The 23,037-nt window shown below is 35.7% G+C and overlaps 2 protein-coding genes across 2 annotated transcripts in view; one reads left to right on the top strand and one right to left on the bottom strand.

The window, feature by feature from the left end:
• Window positions 1–23,037, top strand: part of LOC146612739 (uncharacterized) — a 485,503-nt gene that overhangs the window by 383,870 nt on the left and 78,596 nt on the right. The gene's annotated exons all lie outside the window — the stretch shown is intronic.
• The window catches only part of LOC146612740 (T cell receptor alpha chain MC.7.G5), a 77,273-nt gene continuing 56,368 nt past the window's right edge, over window positions 2,133–23,037 (bottom strand). Inside the window, exons 4-7 of the mRNA XM_085377491.1 lie at window positions 4,025–4,228; window positions 3,618–3,659; window positions 3,423–3,530; window positions 2,133–2,211 (exon numbers count right to left, since the gene is read on the bottom strand). Coding sequence (XP_085233617.1) covers window positions 2,210–2,211; window positions 3,423–3,530; window positions 3,618–3,659; window positions 4,025–4,228 — 356 coding nt within the window. The 3' untranslated portion in view covers window positions 2,133–2,209. The remainder of the gene's footprint in view (window positions 2,212–3,422; window positions 3,531–3,617; window positions 3,660–4,024; window positions 4,229–23,037) is intronic.

Raw genomic sequence — 23,037 nt, 5'->3', positions numbered from 1 at the left:
CGATACTGTCGACCATAATATCCTATTAGAGCGATTAGAACATGCTGTAGGTATTACAGGTACTGCGCTGCAGTGGTTTGTATCATATCTATCTAATAGACTCCAGTTTGTGCATGTAAATGGAGAGTCCTCTTCACACACTGAGGTTAATTATGGAGTTCCACAGGGTTCAGTGCTAGGACCAATTCTGTTTACATTATACATGCGTCCCTTAGGCAGCATCATTAGAAGACATAGCATACATTTTCACTGCTATGCTGATGACACCCAGCTCTATCTGTCCATGAAGCCAGATAACACACACCAATGAGTTAAACTGCAGGAATGTCTTAAAGACATAAAGACCTGGATGGCCGCTAACTTTCTGCTTCTTAATTCAGATCAAACTGAGGTTATTGTACTCGGCCCTGAAAACCTTAGAAATATGGTATCTAAGCAGATTCTTACTCTGGATGGCATTACCTTGGCCTCCAGTAACGCGGTGAGGAACCTTGGAGTCATTTTTGACCAGGACATGTCCTTCAACGCACATATTAAACAAATATGTAAGACTGCTTTCTTCCATTTGTGCAACATCTCTAAAGTTAGAAATATCCTGTCTCAGAGTGACGCTGAAAAACTAGTTCATGCATTTATTACTTCCAGGCTGGACGACTGTAATTCATTATTATCAGGATGTCCAAAAAACTCCCTGAAAAGCCTTCAGCTGATCCAAAATGCTGCAGCAAGAGTCCTGACAGGGACTAGAAAGAGAGAGCAGATTTCTCCTGTTTTGGCTTCCCTTCATTGGCTTCCTGTTAAGTCCAGAATTGAATTCAAAATCCTGCTCCTCACATACAAGGTCTTCAATAATCAGGCCCCATCTTATCTTAATGACCTTGTAGTACCATATCACCCTATTAGAGCACTTCGCTCTCGCTCTGCAGGCCTACTTGTTGTTCCTAGAGTTATTAAAAGTAGAATGGGAGGCAGAGCCTTCAGTTTTCAGGCCCCTCTTCTGTGGAACCAGCTTCCAGTTTGGATTCAGGAGACAGACACTATCTCTACTTTTAAGATTAGGCTTCAAACTTTCCTTTTTGCTAAAGCATACAGTTAGGGCTCTCCTCCCTCTCCTGGTTCTGCTGGACACTTATAGTTTGTCAATAATTAACTTGCTTGATCAAAATCTGACAGTATTGTTCATAACTTCATCAAGTTTGACAAGGTCCTCAAAACTACTCGCAGCCCGACACCATGACACGGCCTAAACCTGACAGATAGCTGTATACAGTTACTGTTGTACCTCTCTCAAGATTCTTCTTACATAGTGATAAAGATTTAAATTTTTCACTCCATCAGACCTTTTGACACAGATTTAGAGCTGTTCCTGTGTAATTTGACACATCCCAGCCTTTTATATCCCATTTATCTTCATTAAGAGAGGCTTTGACAGTCACCCTTCCACTAAGATTACATCTGATGACGCTTCTGATGCAGCTCTCAGGCTCTGTGTCTATTTTCTGCCTAAATGTTTAACAGGTCACTGTGAAGTGACGTAAGCAGCTAAACAACCAACCAAACAAAAAGCTTATTCCTCTGAAACTTTTGGGGGCAAGAACTAGACTGACTGAGTGAAAAGGCAGCAAACGTCCAAAGAAAACGTTGAAAGACCTTCAGAGAGCTGAGAAATATTGCTCAGGGTCACTTTAGAAATCAGAAGAAAGTAATGAGGAAATGAGGGAGAGCTCCAGATTTTTGTTCAGTTCGGTAGGTTCTTTGGAAAGTCTTCTCTAAAATTATGGTTAAACATGTGACCTACAGTCTGACGTGCTGTGGTCAGTAAAAATAGAATCATGCTATATAAATGCAAATAATTCAGAATATAAACAATCTCACTGTGTTTTTTTTTTAGCTTTTATTACCACATCACACAAAGAAATGATTGAAAGGACAATCTGTTAAACATAACTGTGACATTTACATCATCAAGCGAGACAGAGTTTAATTCATTCATAAAAAACATCAGTGATAATATGTAGAGATAACATAAAATCAAACTTTTTGGAACAATCAACAATGTATTAAAGGATAACTTCTATAGAGAGTTATTAACAGATGTATGATAAACAGGTAATATGATATTTATACATGATATACACGCTGAAGCTCAGTGAACTTCAAGTTTCATCCAGTCACACAGAAAGTTGTCCTCTTGGGATTTCTGTGAAGTTTCTGAAAGACAAAACATAAAAAAGAAATTTGATTCATGTGAATTGAAGCTGCTTTAATACAAACAGTAAAAACAAACGTCACATGCTGGTGGTTTGAAACCTGACGTGTGTTATTGTCACAGTTTCTTTTCTATCCAGCAGATACAAGAAAAATGACACATTTAAGTACTATCTAAATATGAAAACTGACCAAAAATATTCCTGCTGTTTTAAAATAAAATGTAACTGTTGATTAAGACGTCAGGTAGCTCTCCTTTCTTTAACCTGGTCCTGTGAGAGAGTTTTCAGGACTCAACACCAACAGAATCATTTTCAAATGTAACAGTTTCTGTTGCATGTAGAAGAAATAAAAGAGCAGCTTTTCATACAGACAGAGCTTTAAAGAGTATCAAAGAGAAACCCATGCACTGTTACTGAACCACGCGAGTCACAGGTGAGGACTCTGTAATATCCTCTGCTGCTTCCCACAGGGAATTTTTAACTCTGATAATCTCAAAGGCAAAACAAAAGATTTTATAAGATCACCCAACGTTCATGAGACAGAGTTTAGGAAGTTTGACATTCACCTTGGTTTTATCCACATCCCTGGATTAGACGATCAGGGAAAAAACAACTTGTTTTCTATCTCGAGGTCGATGTATAAACTGGATCTTCGTGTGTCGTCTTGTATCATTTCCACTGAGGCAACACATTTCCATGGACCGTATTTATCATTTTTTAGGATTTTTTTTGGTCAGTTAAAAATATTTAATCAAATTTTCATGTTTAAATATTGGAAATTATTATTATTTTTGTTTAAGAAGTCCAAACCGTTACCAAGATGATTTTATTGCCTCAACGTGACAGGATGTGGACTATGAACTCTGATCCAGAGCTTTGATTATCCAACAACTCACAATGGACATAAAGCAGATTTCCATTTCTAACATGCTCTAAGTTTATATCACAGCTTGACTGATCCTGGGTTATTCTGCAGTCCTCAAATGTGGAAAATTGGCAAATGCAGGTATAAGTTTCCCAAATGCAGGCTGCATATTAACTGTCAGTGGTCTGTGTACTAAAACGTTTTCTTCTCATTGGAAAATGAACAAAAAGGTTCAATAAAGCTCAGAAAACATGTTTGTCTCTCTGTGTGTGATGGAGATAACAGTCGAACATCTCCGCAGTCACCAGGCCACAAACACAAACACGTTACATTTGTTTTGTACTCACACTGACTAATCCACAGCCGCAGAGTCATTATGATGTTAAAGATGATGGTCTTGATGAAGATCACTCTGAGAGCCAGGATGGTCAGAGACATGAGGTTCACCTTTGGATCTGCAAACAGCACAATCAGAAAAATGTCAGCCAACAAACACAAACAGCTTCTTTCAATCCACCTGTTTAATCAGATCTAATACATACCTGGCTCCAAAACATCAACACATGGGCTGGGATCACCTGGAGCTGAAGAAAATCAAACAGATAAAAGTGGTAATTAGCTTCATTTCAAAGTAAATCTGCCTTTTGAGCAGGAATTTCAAATTTCACACTTATAGCAGAAACAACAAAATGTAGTCTGACAGTAAAATACATATATGTAGGTTTCTGTTAAGATTAAAGTGTTATGTACACACGATGTTCTTATGCAAAAGTAGATTCAGTGGATTGGGGAATTACATATCAAAACAATCTGCTACTTAAATCCAAATGTGAATATCAAGCTTTTGATTGATGACACTTTTCTGAAGTATCAATGTTTTGGTTTTTTTTCCCAATTATGTCATTAATTATATGATGAAAAGAATTTGTATGAATTTCTTGATACTTACATTCACATTTATCTGCATTTCCGCCTGGAAAAACCACCTGGTTGTACAGATCCAAGTTTGGTGATATTGCCACAGCTTTTGTCATATTGGGAGTCTTGAAATACGCATGGCTGGATGTTGCATTGTGTCTGCTGAACCCAGTTGCCAGGCACGCCGCATCGTCGTCTTCTCCCACTCTGAAATAGGATGGCTCGTACTCTGTCCCTGAAAAACACAAACGAACAACTCATGAACAAACTGGAATAACGTGGAATTATCTGCATTCGTCTCAAAACCTCTGATCACTTGTTGACCAAAGAAACGAGGTTTAATCCAAAGAGACGAGTTCACTCACAGACACACTGTGATTCAGACATGGTCAAAAACATCTGAGCTGCCAAGATCAAACTCATCAAAAGGATAATCAGAATGATGCTGCACTGTGTAAAACACGGTTTCTAAACTTAGTAAAACTCTGCTGATGGTGTTTGTACAGTTTTCCATGTTATTAACACGAGAACACTTTCACTTAATGGCCTTTCCACAGGAGGTTTCTCATGTGGATTTGTCTTCATTTGGTCCACAGCAGGAATTTACTACTTCATCACAACACAATTACAACTTCAGGAAGCAGCTGTTGTGACTCACACGAGTGGACATATATATGTTGAAATTATTTATCTAATATTTTAAGTTAAATATATATTTTTTACCAGCGTTATAAAACATGCTACGTGACTCAGTCTTTCGTTTTAAAGTAACTTGTTTAAAGTGCATTCATGGTGTTTGGTGCAGTAGCTTCATAAAAACAAGTTATTTGTCTGTGTTGTAGTATTTAGTATTAAATAAATATAAATCTGTCCACAAATACTGTACTCAATTAAATTATTAAATTGGAGCTTTTTAGTTATGAGCGCCTGCTTGCTATGTATTTATACAAAAGTTCATTTAGTTTCAAAAATATTTCATACAGTGAGGTGAAATAATGGTCAGATATTACTTTATATCACATTAAGTGCAAAGTATTTCCTATTGAGATCATATATTTAACTCACTTCTGAATTCAGGGAAATGAAAAACATTTAATAATTTCAGTTATATTTCAGGTTATGCAGACGATCCACTTACTTGAGGATGAAATTAGTGTGATTCCTGATCCAAATATGACTTTGTAATTATTGTTATTCACACTGCAGCTAAACCAGTTACAAAAACCAGTGCAGCTCTTAACCATGTATATGTAAATAATACTAGTTTAGTAAATGTCTGTCATATTGTTTTACTTTACTGTAATATATCAGTAACATTACAAGCATGTTTGAGTTTTTGTTAATTGCTAACAGGATACAATTCTGGTAATAAAAAGCAACCTAACATAAAGTTAATGATTCAGAGATTGTGTTTGCCTCTGAGGTGCACGTCAGGAAAAACAACTGAGACAATGTTTAAAATCATCTCGCTGACTCACTTTGTTTGACCAAAAATTTGGTTCCATCACCAAATATGAGTTTAGAGGCTTCAGATTGCTTCACACATTGTTGTGGTGTTGGACAATTACTGCTCTTCACCACATACAGTTTATTTATTCTTTAAATATGAATCATGATTAAGATCACTGTGTTTAATTTAGTGTAAGACTTTTGAAATGTGACAGAGGAAAAAGGTACTTGTTATCATTTCACCAAAAATATAAAAGAAATAAGTTCAACATCAACACTGTCATTTGATGGGTGTGAAAACATTTGATTTAAAGAGTGTTTGGATCTAGTATGTTGCTTCTGTAACCATCAGAGTCACATCATTAAGTTAAAGTATAAACTAATGTGCGCTTAAACGTCTCACCAAGTATAATAACAGTACGTTTAATTTCAGATCCTACATGGAGCTCGAGCTGGATATTTTACTTGCTTCCTCTAAACAAGACGTCACCAACAGAGCATGTTTGGGACATGCAACGATAACAAATGTTCATGTTTGAAACTTACTCTTTCGTGATGAATCAGGATTTACGTTTGTTTACTGAGTTCTAATATTTTAGGATGTTCAAAAATGCTGAACATGTGTGAACAGAAAAATAATTTACTGATGGAAACTAATTTACATTTAACGACCGCACTGATACGACCACCCTAAACACTGCAGACAGATTATACGTAAACGCACTTACGTGACTGTACAGTAACTCTGACCCCAGAACCAAAAACCAGCTTGTTGTTATTACTGTTCACACAGTGAATCAGTGGCATTCAAAAACTCCGGATTCATCACACTCCGTGTTTCACTCAGCTTCTGCTTCTTTTACTAAATAAATAAACACATTTTTCTGTGTTATATAAAATGTTTTCCATCATTACAACCTAAATCAGAAATTCAGAAACAATAGTTTGGTTTACAGTTTGTGTTTTGCTGACCTGGAAGAGTTTGTTTGATTTAAGTGACATCATCTGTCCAAACAAAGACTGCTGCTCCTGTGGTTCCATCATCGCTCACTAAAATCACTCAGGTCCAATCAAATCCATTCAAGTTAAAAAGACTCAGTCTGGACGTTTCCTCTTTTTCTCCACATCACTACTTTATTTTGTTGCTGTAGAAGCTTTTTTCTGAATAACACTTTTTCACTCACTTGTTTGAACTCTCAGACGACTTCCTGAACCAAAAATCAGTTTCCAATTATTACTCTTCACACTATGAACGATCCAGCAACAAAAACCTGCGATTCACACGCAGCAGCAGTGGAGCCCAACAGACAACAAACTGATATTAACTGAGTCACTGATCATGTGTTTACATTTTCCCTTTTCCCCATAATCTCTACAATTTGCTTTTGTTAATTATATATTTAATTAATCTAATTGGGTAAAAGATCCTTTGAGGTTTCAGGAAATGTATCCAGTGTTTAAAAGAAAGAAGGAAAAATCAGCCAAATGAAACTGTGAATAAGGTGAAGCTGATCGAAGCTTAACTGAGGTTAAATGTATTTGTGTAATAAAAAACATGAAATAATAAATAAGCATTAAAAGTCTCGACCATGTAAGAAAATCCCAGCAGGTTGACTCTGTTCATCTGAGTTATATTTGTTTTCAAAGACTTATTTTTCATTACATTCACAGATTTGTGTGTGTGTGTGTGTGTGTGTGTGTGTGTGTGTGTGTGTGTGTGTGTGTGTGTGTGTGTGTGTGTGTGTGTGTGTGTGTGTGTGTGTCACTAAATGTGATAACAGAATTATCTTTAGAAAATTATAAGATGTTTTTGCTCATGTCATTTAAATCTAACATTAAAAGCCGGACAGAATAATAATATTTACATTTTTAAAGTTGCAGATGCTGATAACGTCTCTTCTGTCAAACATGTGAGATTGGTGAAGTCGTGATTATTTAGAATTCTAACAATGTGAGATTTACTAAACATCGAACGTTGATGTGCAGTTTTAATGAAGGGAAACTCTTACTCTGATGTATTTTCAGCTCAGTTCCTCGTCCAAAGATCAGCTTTCGTGCCGCATCATTCACACACTGACTTACTTCATCACAGAAACTGAACAGGTCAAAGTGTCACCTGCTGTTTATGGATCGAGGACATTTAAGTGCAGAAGTAGTCAGAACCAGTGTCTCTGGCCTGCTTAAACCTTAAAACCAAACATTAAGCTGTCATGTGAATGAAAAGCATTATTTAAGGACATTAGTTCACTCACTCGTACCTCGCACCCTTAAAGCTGCACTTTGTAACTTAAATGGTTATATAAATATACAGTGTTTGGACTCTTAGAATGAACAATAACTATCAAATTAAAATCAAATTAATAACTAATAACTTCTAATAACGCCTCGTTTTTCTTCTTCTCTTGCAGTAAACACGACTCACTCACTGTCAGAGAGGATGAGTTTCATTCCAGATCCAAACTGTAGTTTTTCATCAGCTGATGAGAAGACTGATCAATAACTTATCTACACCTTACAGGACGTTTGTGTTCAGTGTCATTTTTCTCTTTGCATGTTTTTAGATAAATGATCTTATTTAAAAATTATTATTTACTAAAAGTCATATTGCAAATGTAAAATGAGAAGTGTTCAGTGATGTTTGTTTGTTTCAAAAACCTACTTTTCTCTATTTTCAGCTCGGTTCCGTCTCCAAACACGAGTTTTCCCGTCCCATCGTTCACACAGTGAAACACTTCTTAACTTCAACTCAGTAATCAGCTGACATCTTCACAGTAACTAATAACATATATAATTATAAGAGTAATGATATTAACAGCTAAGCACGTAGGATCAGTCGTGTATTTACCTCAAATTTAACCTAAAAGACTGAAACTCAGTGATCATAATCTTATTCATCAACTTTGGTTTGCAGATGAAGCTGATCGTTTCAAGATTATTTTGGGTTGTTGAAATATTAACTTGTAAAATCTCTTAAGAATACAATAAATACAATTACTCCGTGTTGTGCTGACAAACTGTGGCTCTGTAACAGACGTATTAAAGTGTAATGATGTTCAAGAAGACGTCAGGACAAAAGAAAAACGGTTTCAAAGACAGAAAGGACCCATTTAGTTCTGAGTCATGATTAATAAATGATAAATGGCTCACGAGTTTGAATAATCAGCCTGGTTCCACCTCCAAAGTGGAGTTTTCTGCCTCCAGAGTCAGTCACACTGCACGCTGCTGCAAACCAAAAACCTGAACTACAAAACTGCATTTAGTGTAAACAGTTTGTTTGTGACAATAACTGCTGATAACTCAGTGAAGTGTTTCTTACATATAAACTCAAGTTTCATGCATTCAGTCATGAAATTATGAAATTTTGTCCAACAACTTTCTTGAACACATGAAACTATTGTGATGTTTCTTTTAAGTAACTGTAGGCACTTTACATTTACTGCTGAATTATGACTTTTTTCAATGGTTGGAGTTTAAAGCATGTTTTTGTGTGTAATGTTGTAGAGTTAATCTGAATGATTGCTCCGCTGTAATGTTGTGACTGATAACTTCTATACACCATCTTTGGATTATGAATAAAACGAGCTTACAGGCATCAACTGTGAGTTTGGTTTAAGAAAACAAAACCCCAACAAAGTAAATCACATCTGCATCTGATGACAATAATTCACCAGCTGACGTTACAATAACAGCTGACCTCACTTTTACTTAAGACTGAATATTAATGTAGTAAAACTACCTTCAGCCCCATCTACAGTTCAGACTTACTGGTTTCTACATGCAGAGTTGTTCCAGTGCTGAACAGGAGCTTAACGCCGTCATTCACACACTGAGAACAGACTCAGCAAAAACCAGTGAGGACTCAGCGAGGGGCGAAATACATGAAACCAGTTTAAGGCTGGACTTTTGTTCCTGTGTTTATAAAGGATTTAAAGCGACTGGAAATAAAAAACACATATTGTTACCATAAGGTAGACGTGGCAGACACAATGTAACTGTAATTACCAAGGTTACCAAAGGTACAGTCTGCATACTCTGTTAACCTCCACGTACTGAACTACTCCTTTGGTTAAACAGATGGACTTACTGAAGCCTTCACCACAGGTGAGTTTCTAAAGCCCAGAGTCAGTCACACACTCAGAGACTGAAACAGCACCATGAAGTGTGATACATGTAGGGGCCCGGTGAAGAATAACCACAGAGACATGTTTCTGATGTCAGTCATAGTGATTTAGTTCATCATGTTTTTGAATTATATTATGTGATATTTATTCTCCTGTGAGAACACCATCTGACCATGATGAGGTCAGACTTCATAAAAAACGTAAAGTTATTCCTTTTATTTTTACATGATTTCATTTTAGTTGTTTTGATGGCTCAGCAGGAGAACAGCGAAAGAAATTAGGATTTATTTTAAGTCTTCTTTCTCCAAACAAACAGACTGGTTTACACACTTGACTCAATGTGTTTTGGAGTCAATTAATAAAAAAACTGTTTTTTATTAAAATGTTTTTGTTTTTAAATCTCAGAGTTAAACTGATTCTGTTAACAGCTGTTTAAATGTTCTGACGTGTAGCACGTTAAATCTACATGTGACTTTTATAAATCATTCTTTTCCAACTGAATCAAACTCCAACACTGTCATCAATAAACTGTATTATATATCTGGAATATTTGAATCCGACTCACTGCTGTTTACAGTCAGCTTAGTTCCTTTTCCAAAGAGAAGTTTCCAGTTTGCTCCTGAGGCAGTCGCACTGTAGAGCTGATCTCAGCATTAACTGGAGTCAGAATCAAATCACTGATGATGGGACAACTTTGGCGTTTTGAACACTTTGTTACTTTTAGTACGTTTTTTATCTGTGAGACAGTGAAGAGTAACAACATGCAGATGTTCTAGAAACAGACTTTGTGTCTACTTTTACTTCACAGATATCTGTGGACTGCTGGTATAAATGGGGATAGTTAGCTGAGAAACGTCCGCTGTATCATTTCTGTTCCCTAAATAAAAACAACTTACTTGATTCAGTTCTAACTTTTGTGCCCAAACCAAAGACGACTCTGGAGTTTCCGTAGCCACTCACACAACAAAAAACACAATCACACAAACTGACTTCAGTTAAATGCATTTCCTGAGTGCACATGCCCACAAACAACATATCAACTTATTCATAAAACATCTTTGGCTAATAATATTTTACTTTTTATTTTATTTTTTTACCAAATTTGGCTTAAAATGAAATATTAATATATATAAAAATGTAAGAGTAGCCAAAATCTACACGTGACAGTTATATGCAGGTCAGAGTGTGATGACGTGTATGTCAGGTAAAGATGAATAACATAAGTGATAATTACAGAACTGAAAGTTTAAAGTTTCTGTCCAAATAAGTAAAAGACAAACTCAGATGTTTACAAACACTCACCTGACTGAACTATGAGTTTACTACCAGAACCAAAGACCAGCTTGTTTCCATAGTTCTTCACACAGTAACACTAACAGTGACATAAAGAGATAAGCTCTGACATAGAAACTAAAATTAGTGCTGATGAAATGTGGAATAATCCAAAATGCAGCAATAATTTTCCATGTTTGGACTAACCTGGTTTTTATTACTAACTGTGGTTTGATTTAACGAACTGCTGGTAATAATTCCACTTACTGTCCATCACCGTCATTTTTATGCCGTTCCCGAAAACTATTTTCCAGCTCCCCGTCCCAGTCACACAGTGTGTGTGCGCTCAGCAAAAACGACCTGAGAAGGTCGTCGTCTGTAAGAAGCTGTGCGCTAATCAGTAAAGAACTGCTAGATTATTGGTTTGTGGTAATTTATGTGTTATGTTTTTTATCTTTATAGCTAAAAACCTCAACATAACTAATTATAACATGAAGAATATCATTAAACTGCAAACACATACAGAGGCTGAACTGTGTTTGCACAGATGTGAACAGTTACAGTATCATAGCCATGCGCCTGCTGGGTTTCTCTCTGTGTGTGATTGTAGGGTCTGCCTTACAGTATGAAGCACCCTGAGGTGACTGTAGTTGTGATTTGATGCTGTATAAATAAAACTGAATTGAAAATTGAATCATTACAAGAACTGTGTTTGTGTCTAATAATAATAATAATAGTGTGACATTTTACTTCATATGTTTCATATGTTGTTTGTTTAATTTAAGACAAAAAAAAATCAAATGAATGAGAGGTAAAACTTGAGGGGGTAGGGACAAATAAGTAAATACTTCAGCCTACTCCTTTTCAAACAAATAATGGAATGATATTTTGTAATGATTGTGAAGGCACATGTTTGAAATGTTTGAAATAAAAATGAACTGAACTGAACTGAACATTGTTTGGGATGTGAAAAAGGACTTACTGGAGCTAACTGTCAGTGTAATGCCAGAACCAAAGCTGAGTTTGGATGATCCAGAGAACGTCACACTGTGACCGCTGTCAGCACTTAAACCCAGAGCTGCAGGTGAGCGTGAGTGAACGTCTTCACCTTTAAAGGTGTTTAAATAAATCATGAACGTCTTGATTAATCGAACTGCAAAATGAGTAAAATCAGTTGATTTAAAGTCATTGTCGAAAACGCCACATAAAGGACTCACTTGGTGTTTAGTTGTTGCAACACGTGTAACTACTTAGGTAACTAAAGTACAAGAAAATTATTTTTAAGTCCAATACTTAATATTTACTAAAGTTACTCACTGGTTACTATGGTTACTTTGGTCGTCCCTCCAGCTCACACAGTGGAGGCAACATGAACGTTTACCCACAGCAACGATGGGCAGACAAGTGAAAACTTTGTCTGGACGTCATGTGTGTATTTTATATATTGTTGTTTTATTGCTGCTTCTCAAACCACTATTTAGCAAATTTGTTTAATCAAACTAACAGAACAGCAAAAATTTAAACTGCACTTACTGGAACTGACGGACAGTTTAATGCCAGAACCAAACAGGAGTCTGACGCCTCCAGTCACACTTGGAGAAATGCTACCACATAAACTCATAGCTGACACAGCGAAGAGCAACAGGTAGTGAACACGTGCAGCATGTTTCTGAATCTGAAAATATTTCCAGTATTTGAAAATGATTAAAACTTTAACACGGGTCCGTTTTGAGTTTGGCTGCAGTTCTTCCAGATAATGATTGAAACATCTAAACTGCTCTGCTTTTCTAACTGTGGTGTCATAGCTGAAGGTGATGTAATGGTCATTAGTGCTCTGATTAAGGACTTCATGTTAAGTATCGTATTAAATCAAAAAGCTGTTTTTATTCACAAATCAACAAGTAGCTGTAACTGCTGTGGGCAGTGTTTCAGTCCTGCACTGAGCTCTCCTTCTCAGGATTTCACAGTTTCATCACTTTAACAAATGTACAGTACGCATGTTACAGGAAACAGTAACTATATTGTTTATATATTATTTGAATTATTTGGATACTCACTGGCTTCAGTGATTAATTTAACACCAGCCCCAAAGAATAACCTCCAGCTTGCTCCAGTCGCAGTCACACAGTCGCTCCTCTCACACAAATAAGTGATCGACAGTGATGAACACTGAAGTCGTGATCTGTGAGCTGGAAAAGCTCAACATGGACGCACAACATCACCAGTACAAGAGATACCAGTGTAAGTGCACCAGTATCACGTATCCAATGCTCAGATAGTAAATGTGTTTTTCCAAATGTCAGTTTTTAGGTTTGTGAGCAGCAGTCAGAGAGGATGTGCTCCAGGCTGTACGTGCACCACTGCTCTAATCCAAACTAACACTTTTATAATCTGTCATTTACTATAAAAGCACTTTGAGCTCTGCTGAAAAGCCCAAACAGAAAGGACATCTTTGTGTGGACGCAACGGTTAAAAACAGCTGAATGTATCAAAGGGCTGACTCACAGGGAGCTCGTTTAGCATGTTATTATCTCATATTTCACACAGTGTCAAAGTACAAACTGACACTCACTGCTTTGTAGAGAAACTTTGGTTCCTTCTCCAAAGATCAATTTGAAGTTTCCTGATCCAGAAGTCACACAGTGGATCTGAGCTCAACACAAACTGGCTGCCACTGCTCACATGTGTGTGACAACACAACAACAGCTAATCTATACTTGGTTTTTCTAAAAGTAAATGTGAAGAAAGACTTGTAATGTCCACTTGTACAGGACATGCTGCTGATTATCTGTTGGAATGCAAAATGAATTTACTCAACTATTTGAGTTTTTACTTGAACTGTTCTTTCAATAACCATATTTTAGAGGAAAATATTGGTTTTATAGGAGCTTTAATTATTTTAAATCTAAAGATGCAAAATAAAAACAGTTGAACATGATGAAGTTTGTCTGTACAAAGAAGGAACGATGAGATTTTTCCACCTGACTGTCTTTTCAGAGTGACTGTGACTGCTTTACAGTCAGACTGAGCAACACTGTTGGAGGGTTTATTATTTGATTTTATGCACTTGATGTATAACTGAAATGATACTCACACATTTCAACAGTCAGCCGAGTTCCCTCGCCAAAAACTATTTTTCTGTTTCCACTTCCAGTCACACAGTGCGCCGACGCTCAACAACAACTACGAGCTCACAGTTTCATGTGTCAGGACACGTGTGTGTGTTTCCCCTGATGTCTGATACATTTAGTTGATATTTGGACTCTCACAAATAATTATTCACTGAATGATCAAACAGTTTGTTAACATGAAACACTGCAGCAGCTGAATGTCACGTTAATTCTAAATGTTTGACACAGCAGCTGTTTAGCGCGCAGAGATACTCACTCGTTTCTACCATTAGTTTGGTTCCTGTGCCAAAGACCAGTTTGTAGCTTCCAGTCAGAGACGCACAGTGAAAGATATCAGCACAACTCCACGCAGAGACGGCTCAAACAGAGCCACAGTTGTCTGTGTAACATATATCGACATATAGACTTTAAAACTTTACTGACAGACTGAACAATTTTACTTGTTAAAATTTACCAGTGAAAATTCAGTTAATAAAAATGATAAAAAATAAAATATAAAACTTTCATTGTGTCCTTCACAGAACGTTGATTTTGTTATAGAAGTTTAAATCATTAGGATTGGACGTTAAAGTCACTGCGATTAACATTTATAAAAATTGTTGTTTCATTATTTGATTTTTATCAGCGTAAAGCGCATCGTCATTATATTCAGTTTATTCTGATCGTGGTTTATTGTACTGGTCTTACTGGTTTCAGTGTTCAGTCTGATCCCTGCTGCAAAGACGAGCTTGTTGTTTCTGTTTTCCACACAATAAGAAACACAAACTCACGGTGACAGAGCTGCTGTCATCCAGCACACCAGATAACATAATAAATAAATAGAAAATATACGTTAAACCTTTGAATTTCACGATGGATCTTTTTATATCTTTGCAAATCTGCAGTTGAAGGTTTTGCATTTCTAATAAAAGACTTAACTGTTAAAAAAGAACAGAACTCTGAAGATTTCATTTCACTTAATAATAAATGAACTACTGAAATATTAAAGTGATATGTGTTGAATAACGTGTATATTATGTGTGGCTGATGGAGTTTGGCCGGTCAGACTCACGTGTTTGACCCACAGAACAAAGACATCCATCATCGTTCTCATTCACATGCAGCGAACATGTTTGGAGCTCAAACCATTTAAACATCGTTTGTATTAAGTTTCTGTTTGTCTGAATCCTCAGGATTTCTTTTTCAGTGACGGAGTTTCACAAAAGCTGACTTTCCTCCTACTGTAAACATTTATATATGTGATATATTTAATCATATGGACACTAATGATACCAAGTAACCTTAAGATTAAAATGAATTCAACTTACTGGCAGCAACATGTAGCTTTGTGCCTCCTCCAAAAATCATCTTATTAACATTCACACAGTTCAAAGCGCCAGTGCTAAAACACCATCAGTGCAGCTCTGCAGAAACGCTGCTGAGATGGACTCCTGAAGCACAAATATATTTTTCAAATATTTCAATCAACTCTCATTAAATCATCATGTTAATCATTATCTGTGCTTCTTTAAAAGAATCCCCATAGCAACGATGTTACTGATAAACGAACTGGACTTTTACTTTGGTTCCACAGAAAAGCTGAATTGCGGTCTGACTTTCTTTGTACCATTTTTCAGCCCCTGAATATTGATTTGAATTCATATCATTACTTACAGGTTTCAACGACTAATCTGGTTCCTCCTCCAAACAACATCTTATATCCAGCATTCACACAACATGAAGCTTCACAGCACAAACCTGGATCAGAGAACTTACTGGTTTCAATGGTTAATCTGGTTCCCTTTCCAAACATTATCTTAAATCCACCATCCTTCACACAACATGTCGACCCTCAACACAAACTCAGCACTGCTGTTTATTAGTTATGGTTTTACTTCTTCAGTGTTTCTGTCAGGCTGGTCTAATATTAACGTGCTGTGCTCGTATTTACTGATGTCAATGTTTAATCTGTTTATTTCTGTAGAACTAAAAGAGTTAAAATTCTCTTTTTTAGGATCTTTTGTTTCCACACGTATCTAAAGACTGACGATTTTCAAAATAAAAGTAGTACATAAGCCTGACATTTACTGAATCAGTTCCACATACGCACGTTTTTCATATGAAAACCACAGTGTGCGCTGTACTTACTGGGTTCCACAGTTAGTTTGGTTCCAGTTCCAAATATAAGCTTAACTCCAGCACCGTCCTTCACACAACAGGAAGACCCACAACACAAACTCAGCACCGACTCTGAGTCCTCTCAGAAAGATAAAAACTCATATAATTGATGTGATTACAAGCTGGTTGTGTTTTTTATGTTAACAATTGATTATTGAGCCTTAATTGATTATTAATATTGAGACCAAATAACTGGAAATGTTTTTGGTTTTTTTCTAAGAGCTCTTTACGTCTTGCATTTGTGACTTGCTGACACGAGTCGATCTTTGTTTGATACTCACTGCTCTCCACAGTCAGCTCGACTCCCTTTCCAAACATGATTTTCCAGTTTGAGGAAGTAGTCACACAATTCAAATCATCTCAACAATAACTGGAGCTATAAAAGCATGCATGTTTGAATCTAGAAGAAATATACATATATATTGAATTAAAATGTATTATTAATCAGTTATAAATGTGTGACGTACAGTCAGACGGGTCCTGGATAATGAAACTAGAGGATTACAGTGAATCATACTCACACAAATCAACAGAAAGCAGAGTTCCCTCAGCAAAAAGTATTCTTTGGTTTCCAGTCACACAGTGCAGCTCCCCTCAACAATAACTCTGACACGGTTTCATTTCAGGATTTCAATTTGCATTTGTGTTAGTAGATATTTAAGTCTGAATTAGAAATATCCAATGAGAGGTGAAACAAGCAGTAATAAATGAGAGAACAGGGCGATAGAAACATGGCTCCTATTTTGTGTCGTCCTCCGGACTTATTATTAGAAAACAGGAAGCTGCTGCGTGAATAATCACATGTTTGAATATTTCGTTTTAGTTCATTTTGAATTCAAACTGGACTTACTGGCTTCAACGTTCAGCCTAGTTCCCGACCCAAAGATGAGCTTGTTTCCAGTATACACACAACAGGAAACACCTCTACACAAACTCTACACAACTAACAGTGCTGCCGCTCATATTATTAATTCATCTGACTCATCTGAATAAATAACACAGTTGTTGATATTGTAAAATAATGTAATTTAAGGCAGAAAGTTCATTATGAAGTTCCTGTGTGTAATTATTATGGAAGCATTTTCAGAAAAACTGAACTGTAAAAAAGTCTTTTTAAACTTTTACGCTCCAAAATTTAGAGAATCAGTGAGAACCAAACAGACTGAAGCTCCACAGCAACCATGGTTTCACACACAGTTCGTACTGTGACCAGTGAACCAGAGCCAGGAGCCAAAAGCTGAACCTGGAGTTCAGATTAAATCACATTTGACTTTTTCTGGTTGTTTTGTGTGAAACAGCAAAGGTCGAACTTCAGCCTGACGTTTCTCAGAGTCTGTTTTATTATTTCATTGTTCGTTTGTATCCTAACATAGTGATGATTTGATAAAAAACAACTTTACTTATATTACTTACTGGTTTCAATGGTTAATCTGGTTCCTTTTCCAAACATTATCTTATATCCACCTCCTCCAGTCACACAATGAAGAACTTCATAACACAAACGTCTCCAATGATTCATGTTGAAAGATTAAATCACTGTTTGGCAGGATTGCAGGTTTCTGGCTACACACCATTCTTCTTAAGTTATTCTTATTTTATGCCACTTTGATCTACTGTCTGCATATCATTGGCTTTCAAATGATAAATGATCTGCATCAGTTCCACATACGCACGTTTTTCATATGAAAACAACCGTGTGCTCTGTACTTACTGGGTTCCACAGTTAGTTTGGTTCCAGTTCCAAATATAAGCTTAAACCCAGCAGCATCCTTCACACAACAGGAAGACCCACAACACAAACTCAGCACCGACTGGGTTCAATGGTTAATCAACATGTTTTGTATTATTTCCTTTTTGACTGAGTGATTTCTTTTCATGGGCCTTCAGAATAAATTGATAACATTGGCAACATATGTTTGTTTAATTATTAAATATTAATTAATAGTTAAAATTAAAATTATTAAAATGATTAATTTCTTAAGAAAATGACCCATTAAATACTATATATGCTGTTTATATGCAAGTTTTACTCTGAGCTGTGTTTTTCTTTGGTTTCCAGCTGTTTAAAAATATTTCGTTCTCATTTCAACACTGATCATAATTAATATCATTACTCACTGGGTTCAATGGTTAATCTGCTTCCACTTCCAAATGTCACCTTAGCTGCAGCAAAAGTCACACAGCATGAAACTCCATAACACCAACCTGACACTGAGTCGTGCTGAACTTTGGAAAACATGAATTTCGTATTTGACAATTTTCTCTTTAAATAACTATTTTATGAGAAAAATGATCTGCTATGTTATTTTCATAGTATTAACATGGCATTGATTCATCCTTCGTACAGGTATCTATATGATGAAATTAAAAGTATTACTGAATATTTCTTCACTCTATGATGGTTTAATGAGACTCAGATGAGGCAATAGAGCATCACTGCCATTGTCCATTTAAATTCACACATTTAATGTCTTATATTGCTTTTAATACTTACAGGATTCAACAATTAATCTGGTTCCACTTCCAAAGGTGATCTTATTCCCACCACTAACAGTCACACAGCACACAGCTCCATGCCACAAACCTCAGCTGTGATCATCTCAAACAAACTATCAGGAAAACACGAAGACACAAGCCAGCATCGCCAAACTAACCAGAATCTGATATTAACATATAAATTCTGATGTTTAGTGTAAATCTGATATGCAGCACTGTGTTGTTTTCCATACTGAATACAGGAATTCTTAGTTAATGTCTTTGAATGACAAAGACAACATAGCAGTAGTTACATCATCAAACAGCCATATTTTATCAGTATTCACATATTCAGTCTATTCTGTCTGTTTGTGTTTCTTTTATTTGTCAGTTTTATAATCCCGTTCCTCATTTTCATCACTGTTCATCACACATTAATTAAATTAATGTGAACAACAATATTTGCTGCTACTGTTGCCTTATATGACCTTTATTTAAACACTTACTTGGATTAATGGTTAATCTGGTTCCCCGTCCAAAGATGATCTTATTAGCAACATTCACACAGCATGAAGCCCCATAACACAAACTAACACAAACTAACACAAACTAACACAAACACTGGGTAACTGAATTTTGATAAAGAACTTTTTAATTAATAATCACACTGTTCGATGCTCTTTTCTAAGAAACAGATATACATTCATTCTTAATTAGTGTCTATTTTTTAAAAGGTTTCTGCTTCTATTTTAGAGATGCAGGTTTCTAACGTCCCAGCATAATTCATCTCCACTTAATCTTAATTTTATTTTATTTTATAACAGTCAGTTCTTCTGCTGTGGTTGTTCAAACACACACATTATGCAGATGTGTGATTTTAGGGTTGTTTTTAAAAGTAAAAAGTCTTTCAGTAACCATAAAGACTATTCTATGACTATTCTGTCAGCGCTGCACTGAACTGTTTCATGTTTTCTTTTTCGTTTTTGTTCATTTGCTGTTGATTTGACAAACATGTTGAGACTGAATCCTCTAATATTCATAATCACAGATTTTCAATTAGTGTGTTTCTGAAGTTAATTTAAACCTTTTCTCATCAACATCTAGCATAACATAAAATACTAAGACTTACTTGGATTAATAGTTAATCTGGTTCCGCGTCCAAAGACGATCTTATTAGCAGCATTCACACAATGAGAAGCCCCAGTACACAAACTCAGCATTGAATAACGGAGCTAAACTGCACTTTAAAAGCACATTTTTTACAGCTGATAATTATTATTCATCTTGTTTTTTAAGCAACAAATATATTTTAATTCTTAAATTTGGTCTTTTTTAAATGTTTCTGACGGGATTTTTCTAGATTTGTTCATTTTATTCTTACTGTTCTTGGGTTTTTGTTTTTAAGTAAAACACATCATCATAATACTTACTGGGTTCAATGGTTAAACTGGTTCCACTTCCAAACATTAGCTTTGTTCGACTGCCATCATTCACACAGCACGAAGGCCTTCAACACAAACTCAGCAGCCTTCTGTTAATATACATGTGATGTGATTTAAACTGTTACACCTGGACCTCTGTCCAAACAGTGTGTCGTTACAGGACCACAAACAGTCACACAACATGAAGACAAACACAAAATCAGGAAGCCTGCGTTCTAATTTGCTCCCATTTCCAAAACAGATTTAGTCTCTCAGCTTAATATTTCCTGATTTTCCTTCATGGACCTGAGTCAAGTTACTTACTTGGTTCAACAGTTAATCTGGTTCCACTTCCAAAGATAAGCTTGTATCCACTGCCACTCGTCACACAACATAACGACCCACAACACAAACTCACCACTGACTTTGACTCAGCTCAGGAAGATCATAAAAAATATCTCTTACAGAATTTATGCTCTTGCATGTTGATATAAATGTTACGAATTATTTCTCAACATTTACCAAATTAATCATGTTGATTTGTTAAATACAGTTAAGTTGTGCTTTAAAAGTATTTTGTATTTATAATCAATAACAGTACTCACTGGGTTCAACCAATAATCTGCTTCCTCGTCCAAATATCATCTTAGTTGCACCAACATTCACACAGCATGAAGCTCAGTAACACAAACCAGCTAATGGATCATGATGCTCATGTTTCATTAGCTGCATAGTTTACTTTAACAAAACAAGCAAAGAACGACCGTGTGAGAAACATTAATAATCTGCAAATTTGGATTGTTGGTGTACAGCTGACATGAAGAACATTTATTTCCATATCAGTGAATTCTTTGTTGATAATGTGATAAAGATAACAAACGATTGTTTTTATTGTACTTTTGATGAAACTCAGATGAGACTTTAAAACTTTAACATGAACACTATGTTCAGTCAGAATAAGGTGTGATATAGTTTATGATTTATATGAAATGTTTCTTTTACTCACTGGATTCAACAGTCAGTGTGATTCCTCTCCCAAAGAAGATCTTATTCTGACTTGCACCAGTCACACAACAAGAAGCTCCATAACACAAACTGAGCAGAGCTAAAGATCAGAACTGAGACGTGAACTCTAAACATTCATATTCAGACACGATTAAATCATCGAGATCCTCTCACATGTTTTTACATGTTGCTCTGTTCTTTGACCTCACATGGTTGCACTGGTGATGCTGGTCATGATTCACGTATAATTAGGTTTTAATCAATCAGTCCATCAGCATGCACTGTGTTTAAAGATGATTCGATTTAAATATAAATACAAACAATATGTTCCACTGCATATAATTACTTAATTACTTAATTTCACAGATTTTGGTCTTTTATTACACAACATGATGTTTTGTGCATATAAAATCACAAATTTAATTACTTAGAATATTTTGGTGTGTACTTACTGGGTTCAACAATTAATCTGGTCCCCCTCCCAAATATCATCTTATTTCCAGCTCCATTCACACAGCACGAAGCTCCACAACACAAACTGAGCACTGGTGAACTTCATTTATCAACAGCGATTTTGTCTCATTTAAGACATTTGTTTATTAGAAATACTGCCATCATTATTGCATATATATTTACCTAACTGGTATTACTGGTATACTGATGATTTTTATGTTCAGTCAGTGTTAAATATGTTATTCACATTTACTGAAGCATTAAAAGTCTATTTTTAGTGTTTCTGATTTAGTATGTAAGTCTAAAAAAGTAAGGTATGATTTATGATTTATATTAAACACTTTTGTACTCACGGGATTCAACAGTCAATGTGATTCCTCTCCCAAAGATGATCTTGTACGGACTTGTACCAGTCACACAACAAGAAGCTCCATAACACAAACTGAGCAAAGGGATGGACTGAGCTGCTGAGATCTTAATTCTAAACATTCATATTAAGATTTGATTTAATCATCCACTCACATGTTTTTACATTTTGCTGTGTGATTTGTCCTCACATGATAATGTGCATTAAAGTAAAAGGATTATACTGGTGATGCTGGTCATGATTCACATATATTAGGTTTTAATGAATCAGTTCATCAGCATGCACTGTGTTTAAATATAAATATAAATAAAATCATGTTCCACTGCATATAAATACTTACTGGTTTCAATGGTTAATCTGGTCCCACTGCCAAAGAAGACCTTATTAACACTGCCAGTATTCACACAGCATGAAGCTCCATAACACAAACTCTGCATGTGACCAACTGTGATCCACTTATATCTTTGTAAAATAAAGGAAATCAAATTTCTAATATTAAGATTTGAGCTTTATTCACTTTTGTATTTCAGATTATTTCTAAAGAACGCTCATTTGAGTTTCCCCCTGTTATTAATAGATTACTACTTCTTAATCAACTTAAACCTTTATTAGCTCTGTGAGCTGTTATTACACCACAGCATCATGTAGATCAAACAAAAACTCTTAATTTGTGAAAATTTGATGTTTTGAAGTTTTCCGCTTGACAACAGTGTTATATATTTCTGGTTTGGTGAGAACTATATTAACCCTGATTTTCATAAATATCAGAATTGAAATGGTTTCAATGATAGTTTTAGCTCCGCTTCCAAATAAGATCTTATCCTGACTTTTAGCAAACACAAAACCATATATTCTAATTTACTGACATTTTCAGTTTCTCAGCTTGATATTTCCTGATTTTCCTTCATGGACCTGAGTCAAGTTACTTACTTGGTTCAACAGTTAATCTGGTTCCACTTCCAAAGATAAGCTTGTATCCACTGCCACTCGTCACACATCATAAAGACCCACAACACAAACTCACCACTGACTTTGACTCAGCTCAGGAAGATCATAAAAAATATCTCTTACAGAATTTATGCTCTTGCATGTTGATATAAATGTTACGAATTATTTCTCAACATTTACCAAATTAATCATGTTGATTTGTTAAATACAGTTAAGTTGTGCTTTAAAAGTATTTTGTATTTATA

The sequence above is a fragment of the Diplotaxodon limnothrissa genome, linkage group LG18 (assembly GCF_057381915.1).
Source record: "Diplotaxodon limnothrissa isolate DT_005_m linkage group LG18, D_limnothrissa_male_GT1.1, whole genome shotgun sequence".
In the NCBI taxonomy this organism is placed as follows: Eukaryota; Metazoa; Chordata; class Actinopteri; order Cichliformes; family Cichlidae; genus Diplotaxodon; species Diplotaxodon limnothrissa.
This window is presented reverse-complemented; position numbering and strand designations above follow the sequence as displayed.